The following is an 11,581-nucleotide window of genomic DNA, read 5'->3' as shown; positions in this document are numbered from 1 at the left end:
TTCAGCTAAGTAGGTCAGTTACCAAACAAAGGGTTATTTATAAGAGTTCTGGAAAGCTTTTCTGCCAGAATTTCTCTTCCACATTATACTACTACTAATTGAAATGTTACCACTATTGGAGGCTCACCCAGCTCTGCCCTCTATCAAAAGGCAAACAGGCCTGAGAGGGTGGGAGTAGTATGTTTTTCAAAAATGCCAGCCAGCTGAATGCAAGCCGATAAGCACAAAGAGTTCACTGAGTCCTGCCTGGGCTCATGTCACAGGGAGGTTCTGATCAAGCAGAGTGAAAAGAAAGGCTAATGCCCAGGAAGAAAGCAATAGGAGGAAAGGGGGTGCTCCAAGAGAAGAGGCCAGGGTATCAGTCAGCCTCGCAAGGGCTGGCAGCACTCTCATCAGCAGTGGCGTGGCCGGCAGCAGGGTATTTGCCATTGCACTGTGAGAATGGAGTGAAGGAGTGTATGGCTGCTGTGAATTATGGCAGATGTTTGGGTGAGGGAACCGAACGAAATCAATGGGAAATACAACTAGGGCTTAACAAGGAAGTGGCAACTATGGAACACAAGCTGAGATCAGTAAACTAATTCAGATATTCACGAGCAGACAGAAACTACCAGAAAGCAAAGGGACAGAGGAAGACTGATCCGAGGGAATTAGCCATCAGGTGCCAGAAGTTAGCCTTTCCTTATCTTCTAGCACTTTCTCTCACTTTCACCTCTTTGCCTTTGCTTCATCCTATCCTGAATTCACATACCACCTCATCTCTGTTCTTCGCTATCTGAGAAGCACAGAGTCAAACAAAATGTGGTCTCATGATTGGTTTCATGTCACTCTCGGCCCATATTCCCAACCTTATCCCAAATTACATAAAAATGAATAAATTATTTCATCTTTCTCTTTATTCTCAAAATATAATAATATAAAAATCCAAAAGGAACAGGCTGTTCCCTGTATGGTCTCCAGTGCTCTGAGGAGGCAGAACTGAGCCCCGAGGAATGTGAGAGGACCATCTTGAGCCAGTAATGGTTACTGTGCTGAGTTTGAGGGCCCCAAACCAAATCCTTGGATGTGTGGAAGGGCTTGGGCTCGAGTTCTTGAAGAGGAATAGGAATGGAAATCATTTTGAGATGACAAACTGGCCACAAGAGGGCTCAGCACCAGTAAGGTCTGGTGGGAGAAGCAGGGAAGGTGACCCTCCTTTCTGCCACCACCTAAGGCAGAGGCACGTGACTCCAGCAAGGGCTGAAATAGGCAGCAGCTCCTCAGACCCCTTAACGGAGAGGCCAACCCACTCCGGGGCTGGTTAATTGGTGTGCTCGGACAGTGGAATGCTAGCCATAAGAATGAAGACAAACTGTTCCAATTTCTTCGCAGCTTGCTTCCCGGCCTCTAGTACTTCCTCGTGATTGGCCTTCCCCTGGCTTTCATAATCCAAGATGGCCTTGTTTGTGATGAGTGAGAAGCCAAAGACTCGAAGTCCACAGTGTCTTGCGACTATAACTTCTGGTACTGTGCTCATGCCTGATGTAGACAAAGAGGGAAACCAACAGTCAGAATCCCCAAATGGCCCCTAGCCTCACCTCCATTCATCACCTCGTTGACAATTCGACACTAAGAAAACATCCAAAGAAGCAGCTAAATTAGTGTCAAGCTTAGGTTGTTCTGTATTACCTAAAAGAGTTGGGCTTCAGGGGGCTTTACACATTTCTTATAAATATCACCATTACAATACTTTATTTCTATCTCTGCTTGTGATCATTTTAAAGTCAGTTCTAATGTCGCAATTCTGTCTTCCAGCCAGAGGTATAGAAGGTGCCTATGATATTTGTTAAAATAATCAAAAACAGTTATCACATAATGGACAGTTATCACATTAGCATTACACTGGTTAAAGTCCTTGGTGCTGGGTGGTGGGTTGAGGCTACAGTGCAAACCTCCCAATCACCTTTAAAGTCAGTTAATTCAATCTTCCCTTAAAACAGACCCCTCCTTCAGTGTATCATCTAAATCTACAGTCTTTTACTCTTTTCCAACCTATTTTACCAGGATCCTCTCTTCAAGCCTCCAAGTCAAGGGAGTTCCCTGGCAATCCAGTGGTTAAGACTCTGCACTTCCAATGCAGGGACTGCAGATTCAGTCCCCGATTGGGGAACTAAGATCCCACATGCCACGCAGAGCAGCCAAAAAAAAAAAGACAAAACAAAAAAGTCCCCCCAAATTACGAAGCCACCAGCCAAGTTCCCCTCCTCACCAACAGCATCCGCCCCTAGCTTCTGCAGCAGGTGACACTCGGCCACAGTCTCATAGCTGGGGCCCGCCAACATCACATAGGTGCCTTCCTGTAACTCTCTCTGCTCCCCCATTTGTTTCCAGGTACTGTGAGCTTTCTGCCTCATATCCCGGTCGTAGGCGTCAGACATGGCAGGGAAACGAACTCCAAACCTAGAGTACAGGTTGGATTATCTCAGATTAATGGAATACAGTGAGCTCTCCCAAGCTGACCCATCTTAACAAAAAGAAGCAGGATAGATACCTTTCATCATTGGGCCCTCTGAGAGGGTTCTCACCACTGAAACCAGGTAGGTTGATGTGATCACGGATCAGCATGATATCGCCAACCTCAAAGTTGGGGTTGAGCCCTCCAGCTGCATTGGTGACCACCAGGGTCTCCACACCCATTAGCCGGAAAACCCTCACTGGGAATGTCACCTTAGAAGGGAAAGATAAAAGATCAGAGTTTTCTTTAAAATTTTACCAATACACCCATGCAGATAAACATGACATACATCATGAAAGAAGAGAAAGGAGGGGACCAAAAATCTACCTTGCTTAAGCAGCTAGGTAGTAAAATAGGATAGAGAGCTCCATCTCCCTTCTTTCAGACCCAATCGGCTTGTGCCCCTGTTTTACCTTCCAGAGCGGGTAGCCTTCATACATGTGGAACCTGCCCTGCATCACCACACAGGCTCTGCCATTCAAGATCCCAAACACCAGTCGACCAACATGACCTGGCACTGTATACAGAAAAGAGAAGGAAATGCATGGAATGATGCTTTCATACAACACATATCCACTGAGCACCTACACTGGCCCAACTCACTGTGTTCAACATGTGAGGGTATAATTAACCAATAGAAAACATCATCCTCTCCACTTTCAGAAAGTTTAAGTCTGGTGGGGGTGTGTTCAGTTGCCTCAGTCATGTCCAGCTCTTTGTGACCCCATGGACTGTAGCCCACCAGGCTCCTCTGTCCATGGGACTCTCTAGGCAAGAATAATACTGGAGTAGGTTGCTATTCCCTTCCCCAGGGGATCTTCCCAACTTAGGGACTGAACCAGGTCTCCTGTACTGCAGGTGGATTCTTTACTACTGAACCACTGGGGAAGCCACTGGTGGGGGAGACAGAAATTAATCGTAAACTTAGACACAAGTACACTCTGAGATTAGAGCAATGGGGATAAAGATGTTCAATGTGAATATACACCAGTTACTTTTTAAAGAAACTTTAAAAGAATGAGAAAGTCATAATGCAAGAGAATAAAAGAATAAGTGGGTAATAGAATAGTGGGTAAAAATTGAGTAAGTGGGTAATAATGAATGCAGTGAGTGTTGTAATCATAGACCTCTTTTCCAAAATTTTCAAAACTCTCAAAATGCATATTCTTATGACCATAACTAAGCTATATGCTTCCTCACTCTTGAAAGGAAGCTCATGGTATAGTCTAGCTTCCTAAAAAGGCTATGAACAAGGAAAGGGGCCGACATTGAACCCATACAAGTCTTTTTTGTGACTCCCAAAATAGTCCTGTGGGAATACATGCCCTGTATGTGACATGTAGGGGTGTGGGACTGCAAAGATAACTCCTCATACAGACATAGTAACAATTATTACTATTTCTCTCATCTAACATTTCTCCTTTAAGGGACATGGCCAACCTATCCCTTAGGGAATGAATGGTCTGGGAGAAGAGTCAAAACTGAGGGAGAGTTCAGGGGGTACTCAGAGATTGAGGAGCATATAAAAAAGTTACCTGTAATAGAGCAGAGGTGATACAGTTAGGAAAGCCCAAATAGAGTATAAAAAACAAGTTGAAAAAAAAAATAAGTTGACAAAGTTTAAAAAGCTTAATCCACTTTTCACTGAGTGCTGTGCCCTTGTCATTGGGGGTAGAGTGGCAGATGGAGCCAAAGTCATTTCCATCTCCCTTAGAAAACTTTGCACTCCCTTCTCTCTATTATTTCCTTCTCCAACCCTATTGCCACTCCCCGCTCTGGTCTCCTAGTCTTGTTCCAAAGGGAATGAAAAATATCTGTTAAGTCTTAACTCTCCAGGAAAAAGAGGAAGGAAAGTACAATCTGAAAAATTAATAATAAACCAACAGAAGTTGGTCCTGAGAAATTAATAAATAAACCAAATAAACTACCCTTGTCCTTGGCCAAGTAAACTTGGCTGTTTCTCACCTGACCCTCTTCTAAGCCTCACCCTTGGCATGAGGAACCTCCTCAATCAGGGATGGAACCCAGGTCCTGCAGTGAAGTGTGGAAAGTGTTAGCCACTGGACCTCCAGGGAAGTCTGGCCTTGGAGCTTCTGGCTGCTACTGAGATGCTAGATATACTCTCCTCAAATCCCTCAGAGCTCCACTATGCAGAGGGGGCCCTTCCCCGCCCCCGACAAAGGTCAGTGTGAACCAAGTCTTGTGTATTCATATATTACCTGGGTATTTGTCTGCAAGAACATGGCAGTTGGTGTGTTCATTTGTTGGCATGTACCAGTGCGTGCCTTATTCTAGGCTTATTCTACAGCCTTATTCTAGGCTGTAGCTAGAGGTGGGGAGATTGAGATCAGCAGGAACACACAGGACAGGGTGAGCGTGGGGGTGTGGGGTGGGGGTGGGGGCTGACTTTGTCCCGGGAGGTTACAGGCACATCTTTTTCCACTTAGGATACAGACTGACAGAAATGAGCGAGGTGTATGAGGATGTGACCACGGTGTGTGGGGGGAAAGGATGTCTAAGGGAAGTGTTGTAAAGCTTTAAGGAGCTGAGTCATTAAGGCATAGGAAATACGTCATCATACAGTAACAGTGACACACACACACGCCCTGTCTGTTAGAATGTTTCTAGGGGAGGAATTTCCTTCTAAAGTCATTCTGATTCTTGATGGGTTTTTTCCCTCTTTCACAACAGTTGTTGCTAGTCAAATGCTATAGAGGAAACCCAGGACCATGGGTAGAAGCCCTCCCATCACAATTCCATCAGCACCCCTCAGTCCCATCCCTCCTTCCCTTTGCCGGTACCTGTACTTTTGGGAAAGTTTGGTATTTCACTGTAGTCAAAGGTCTGGGCTTGAGTTAATCTTTTAATCAGACCTCCTAACCCAGAACCACAGATCAGTGCCACTTGAGGTCGGTGTTCAGTGCGAGACAAGAGCCATTTTGCAGTGTCTTGATAATCTTCATATGTATATCTAGGTGGAAAAAATGGAAAACCAAGGTGAGATTACTCCCAACCCAAGGGTATCATAAAATAATAACCTTCAGTGTAGAAAGGCTGGCAGGGGTACCAAGGTGACAGACGATACAGAAGTTGGCCAAGGAGCTAGACCAAGCTACTGCACAAAGAAGCAAATCCAGACCACAATTCTGGTTGTCAAGAGCTGGGGGATAGCTGACTGTTTAAGTTTCTCAGCAGCAGCTTGTGAACCCTACAGGCTCTGGAGCCCACCTTTACAGATGGATCATTCTGGGGAGAGGCCCCAGAATCTCTGTTTCTTACCAAAGTGCCTCAGGTAATTTTCATCCGAAAACCAGGTTTCATAATTCTGGCCTAGAGGGAAGCAGAACTCTATCTGGATTATAGTCCCAATTTTATCTTTTTAAGCAAGTAACTTGTGCTTCAAATTCTTTCCTCTAGGGTAAATAAAGCAAGGAAATGTGATTGGCCTCACCTATTGTATTAGCCTCTGTTTGAAAATGAATTAAAAACTTGCCTACAAGCTCCAAAGACCTTTGAGTCCATAAAATCATGGTACAGGTCCACAGAACTTGAACCCCCCCCCCTTTTTTTTTAAACAACTCTTCCCCCTGCCTGTATTTTTCCTCCCTGCCTTCTCCCATCTTTCCTTTTCTTCATCAAGATCCAAGGTCCTTTGCCTTTCAGAGACCTAAATAGACATAACCAGACATCCCCAAGAATCAACTGGGAATTTTTCTCACAATTCTAGTCCAGTTCTCTCATACCTATCTGGAAAAAACAAGAAGGGAGGTGGGGAGACTGAGGTGTGACAGATCTGAACACAACTAACTAACCAAACCTCCAGAGGAAACCTTTTTTTTTTTTTTTTTCTCAAAAGTACTGCCTTGGAAACCAGATGACTTACACTGGGCTACCCTCAGGCAAGTACCTGGACAAAGGACAGGGTGGGGGCAATAGAAATGGGGTCAAAGGATGATGGAGATGAGAGAAGCAGTGAGACGGTAAAAATTAAATATCATCCCAAAAGGTGCAAAGTAAAGTAAATAACCGTGAAGCCCTGGCCCATCAAGCACGTCGGAGCCACAGCTTACAGGACTTCCTCCTTAGCCTCAGTATCCCAAGAATGCCCCGAATCCCTGGGCACCCTAAAGCCACTGTGATCCCTAATGCTGGGTAGGGATTTCAAGGACCAAAGCAGAAATAAAGGTTTTTAAAAGCAAGGGCGCGAGGGAGTGCGGGGTGGGGAGTGGGGGGGGGGGGGGGGGCGGTGGCAGGGAATGGGAAGGATCTGTTGCTGTTTCATGAGTAAGAATTTCCTTTTCTTGGAGAAGCCATCCGCAACTTAATTGGACCTCCAACTTGGAGGGAAGAGGTGTTCCCGAGGGACGAGGAGTACACTCTCTCCTCTGAAGGACGAACTCTAGATACCGGCACCAAAAGTACCTCGCGGCTTTCCCTACACTCTCGAATCGGAATCTGTGACGAGCACATGGGTTGAGAAGACCTCTTCCCCATGTGTGGGTGGAGGAGCACGCTCTCTCTATACTCACATCTCAGTAAGTGCGTGAGCCAGCGCACGCACACACACACCGGCTCTTTTGGGAAGCAGACCACAGTTTACTAACCTGTTCCCTTCCTGCTCTGGTGGCGCCACCCTGCTCGATTCCCGCGCGCGCCCCGGCCAGGGCCGGCCTCACCACCGCTCGGCTGCCTTGCGCCTGATACCGGGCTCCCAGCCAGGCCTCTCTGCATCTCTGGGGCACTCGTTCCCTCTCTTGGCCCTCTCGAGACCCCGGGTGCTGTGTTTTCAGGGCTCGAAGATAGCCATTTCCTCTCCCCAGGGGCTTCCTGGGTTCCCTGGGCCTGGTCCCCGCCTTACCCGTTCTCCACGGTCCCGCAGACGCCCTCTCGATGAGTGTGCCCTTCTCCGTTCATATCTGCTCCGTGGAGCTGAGCTGGCTTCGGTCACCGAGTGTTACCCACACAGTTAGCGCACTATTTGCACCGCGCTGGCTCATTATATCCCCAGCGCCGGAGTCCCCAGCCAATGGCAAGCGAGTACGCAGCCGGCTTTGTCTCCATGGTGACCTGCCCAACTCAATAGCCCCGAGCAAGGCTGTAAATCTAATCTGAGTTCTTTCCAGACGCAGTACCTTCCTCTAGCAGTACTTTACCTTAGGCGGAGGGGGGAGGGGAGGCGGGGCGGAGGGAGGTGGGAGCATCCCGCGTTGTGCCTCTGCACCCAGTCCTTACAGCATGTCGGGAGTTTACTGCGCGGAAGCCTGTGCGGGAAGAGGGCTGGAAGTCCGGGAGCAGAGCCTCTAACCATCTGTCTGCAACCCCATTCCTGACGGTGTCTACAGCAAATCATGAGAGATTTGAAAAGAGGAAAATTTAAACCTTAGATCCTGCAAACTCAGAGTAAAATTAAGTAGCCTCTGTCTGAATTCCTTCCTGAACAAAGGAAAAAGGGTCGATTCTACTTCCCTGGTGACTCATGGTAAAGAATCCGCCTGCAGTGCGAGAGACCTGGGTGCACTCCCTGGGTGGGAAGAGCCCCTGGAGAAGGGAACAGCTACCCACTCCAGTATTCTGGTCTGGAGAATTCCGTGGACTCTATAGTCCATGCACTGGAGAAGGGAATGGCAAACCACTTCAGTATCCTTGGCTTGAGAACCCCATGAAATGTGACACTGAAAGATGAACTCCCCAGCTAGGTAGGTGCCCAATATACAGGGGACCTACCCTATGTATAGTCTTTGCGCTGCCATGGACTGTAGCCCACCAGGTTCCTCCATCCATGGGACTCTGCAGGCAAGAATACTGGAGTGGGTTGCCATTTCCTTCTCCAGGGAATCTTCCCGACCCAGGGATCAAACCCAGTTCTCCCACATTGCAGCAGGCACTTTAACCTCTGAGCCACCAGGAAAGCCCATATATAGTCCATGAGGTCACAAAGAGTAGAACAAGACAGCAAATTTCACTAGCATTTAGACTGATGTGGAGGTTATAGGATTTGGAAAAAACATATAGCCCTACCATAGAGACTATAGGCTGCCTCAGGCCAAATTACAAGGAGGGAGCACAGCCCCACCCATCAGCAGAAAATTGGATTCAAAATTTATTGAACAAGGCCCTGCCCTTCAGAGCAAGACTCAGTTTTCCCCACAGCCAGTCCCTCCCATCAGGAAGCTTGCAGAAGCCTTTTATCTTCATCCATCAGAAGGCAGACAGAATGAAAACCACAGTCACAGAAAACTAACCAAAATGATCACATGGATCACAGCCTTCTGTAACTCATTGAAACTATAAGCCAGGCAGTGTAGGACCACCCAAGACAGATGAGTCATGTCTGACAAAATGTGGTCCATTGGAGAAGGCAATGGCAAACCACTTCAGCATTCTTGCCTTGAGAACCCCATGAATAGTATGAAAAGACAAAAAGACAAGATACTGAAAGATGAAGCCCCCCCAGATTGGTAGATGTACAATACGCTGCTGGAGAAGAGAGGAGAAATAGCTCCAGATAGAATGAAGAGGCTAAGCCAAAGCAGAAATGATGCCTAGTTGTGGATGTGTCTGGTGGTGAAAATAAAATTCAATGCTGTCAAGATCAACATTGCATAGGAACCTGGAATGTTAGGTACATGAATCAAGGTAAATTGGAAGCGGTCAAATAGGAGATGGCAAGAGTGAACATTAATCTTTTAGGAATCAGTGAACTAAAATGAATGAGAATGGATGAATTTAACTCAGAAGACCAATATATCCACTACTGTGGGCAAGACTCTCTTAGAAGAAATGAAGCAGTCCTCATAGTCAGAAAAAGAGTCTGAAATGCAATATTTGGGTGCAATCTCAAACATGACCAGAATGGTCTCAGTTCGTTTCCAAGGCAAACCATTCAATATCACAGTAATCCAAGTCTATGCCCCAAACACTAATGTTGAAGAAGCTGATGTTGACTAGTTCTATGAAGACCTACAAGACCTTTTAGAACACCAAAAAAAGATGTCCTTTTCATCATAGGGGATTAGAATGCACAAGTAGGAAGTCGAAAGATACCTGGAGTAATGGGCAAGTTTGGCCTTGGAGTACAAAATGAAGCAGGCCAAAGGCTAACGGAGTTTTGACAAGAGAATGCCCTGGCCATAGCAAACACTGTCTTCCAACAACACAAGGAGATGACTCTACACGTGGACATCACCAGATGGTCAATATCAAAATCTGATTTTATTTGCAGCTGAAGTTGGAAAAGCTCTAAACAGCGAGCAAAAATAAGACCTGGAGCTGTCTGTGGCTCAGATCATCAGCTCCCTGTTGGAAAATCCAGGCTTAAATCGAAGACAGTAGGGAAAACAATTAGGCCATTCAGGTCTCACCTAAATCAAATCCCTTACGATTATACAGTGGAAGTAACAAACAGATTCAAGGGATTAGATCTGATAGAAAGAGTACCTGAAGAACTATGGACAGAGGGTAACATTGTACAGGAGGCAGTGATCAAAACCATACCCAAAAAAGAAATACAACAAGGCAAAATGGTTGTCTGAGGAGGCCTTACAAATAGCTGAGAAGAGAAGTGAAAGGCAAAGGAGAAAAGGAAAGATATACTTATCTGAATGCAGAGTTCCAAAGAATAGCAAGGAGAGATAAGAAAGCCTTCTTAAGTGAATGATGCAAAGAAACAGAGGAAAACAATAGAATAGGAAAGACTAGAGATATCAGGGGAACATTTCATGCAAAGATGGTCACAATAAATGACAGAAACGGTATGGACCTAAAAGAAGCAGAAGATAAGAAGAGATGGTAAGAATACACAGAAAAACTATACAAAAAAGATCTCAATGACCCAGATAACCATGATGGTGTGGTCACTCACCTAGAGCCAGATATGGTGGACTCCGAAGTCAAGTGGGCCTCAGGAAGCATCACTATTAACAAAGTTAGTAGAGGTGATGAAATTCTAGCTGAGCTATTTCAAATCCTATAAGATGATGCTGTGAAAGTGCTGCACTCAATATGCCAGCAAATTTGGAAAACTCAGCAGTGGCCACAGGACTGAAAAAGGTCAGTTTTCATTTTAATCCCAAAGAAGGGCAAAGCCAAAGAATGTTTAAACTACCCCACAATTGCACTCATTTCACATGTTAGCAAGGTAATTCTCAAAATCCTTCAAGCCAGACTTCAACAATATGTGAACTGAGAACTTCCAGATGTACAAACTGGATTTAGCAAAGGCAGAGGAACCAGAGATCAAATTGCCAACATCCATTGGCTTGTAGAAAAAGCAAGAGAATTCCAGAAAAACATCTACTTCTGCTTCATTGACTACGCTAAAGCCTTTGACTGTGTGGATCACAGTAAATTGAGGAATATTCTTGAAGAGATGGGAATGCCAGACCACCTTACCAGAAACCTGTATGTGGATGAAGAAGCAACAGTTAGAACCAGACATGAAACAACAGACTGGTTCAAACTTGGGAAAGGTGTATGTCAAGGCTGTATATTTCCACCCTGCTTATTTAACTTCTATGCAGAGTACATCATATGAAATACTGGGCTGGATGAAATGCAAGCTGGAATCAAGATTGCCTGAAGAAATATCAATAACTTCAGATATGCAGATGTCTCATCACTTCCCCATCATTAGATGGGGAAACAATGGAAACAGTGACAGACTATTTTCTTGGGCTCCAAAATCCCTGCAGCCAGTGAGTGCAACCATGAAATTAAAAGATGCTTGCTCTTTGGAAGAAAAACTATGACAAACCTAGACAGCATATTAAAAAGCAGAGACATCACTTTGCTGACAAAAGGTCTGTCTAGTCAAAGTTAGTCAAAGCTCCGTATAGTCAAAGACTACTGGTTTTTCCAGTAGTCATGTATGGGTGTAAGAGTTGGACCATAAAGAAGGCTGAGCTCCAAAGAATTGATGCTTTTGAACTGTGGTGTTGGAGAAGACTCTTGAGAGTCCCTTGGACAGCAAGGAAATCAAACCAGTCAATTCTAAAGGAAATCACCCCTGAATATTTATTGGAAGGACTGATGCTGAAGCTAAAGCTCCAATGCTCAGCCACCTGATGGGAAGAGCCGACTCATTGGAAA

At 45.6% G+C, this 11,581-nt stretch overlaps 1 protein-coding gene across 1 annotated transcript; it reads right to left on the bottom strand.

Moving 5' to 3' along the window:
• Positions 1–878: 878 nt before the first annotated feature.
• PNP (purine nucleoside phosphorylase) lies at positions 879–7,508 on the bottom strand. The gene is made up of 6 exons (XM_061157676.1): positions 7,353–7,508; positions 5,296–5,465; positions 2,908–3,011; positions 2,531–2,706; positions 2,249–2,439; positions 879–1,518 (listed from the first exon to the last, which is right to left on the bottom strand). Exons 1-6 carry the CDS (start codon positions 7,406–7,408, stop codon positions 1,301–1,303), a joined length of 915 nt encoding a protein of 304 aa, XP_061013659.1. The 5' UTR covers positions 7,409–7,508; the 3' UTR covers positions 879–1,300.
• Between the last annotated feature and the right edge of the window lie 4,073 nt (positions 7,509–11,581).

This window comes from Dama dama, chromosome 12 (genome assembly GCF_033118175.1).
Source record: "Dama dama isolate Ldn47 chromosome 12, ASM3311817v1, whole genome shotgun sequence".
In the NCBI taxonomy this organism is placed as follows: domain Eukaryota; kingdom Metazoa; phylum Chordata; class Mammalia; order Artiodactyla; family Cervidae; genus Dama; species Dama dama.
This window is presented reverse-complemented; position numbering and strand designations above follow the sequence as displayed.

Bases quoted from the DNA above. Each gene is read 5' to 3' on its own strand.
- PNP (XM_061157676.1), bottom strand. From the start codon at position 7,408: ATGAACGGAGAAGGGCACACTCATCGAGAGGGCGTCTGCGGGACCGTG. The intron at 3,012-5,295 runs GTACCGGCAAAG...TTCTGTATACAG, and splicing joins AAACTTTCCCAAAAGTACAG to TGCCAGGTCATGTTGGTCGA. The intron at 1,519-2,248 runs GTGAGGAGGGGA...TGTCTACATCAG, and splicing joins GCTAGGGGCGGATGCTGTTG to GCATGAGCACAGTACCAGAA.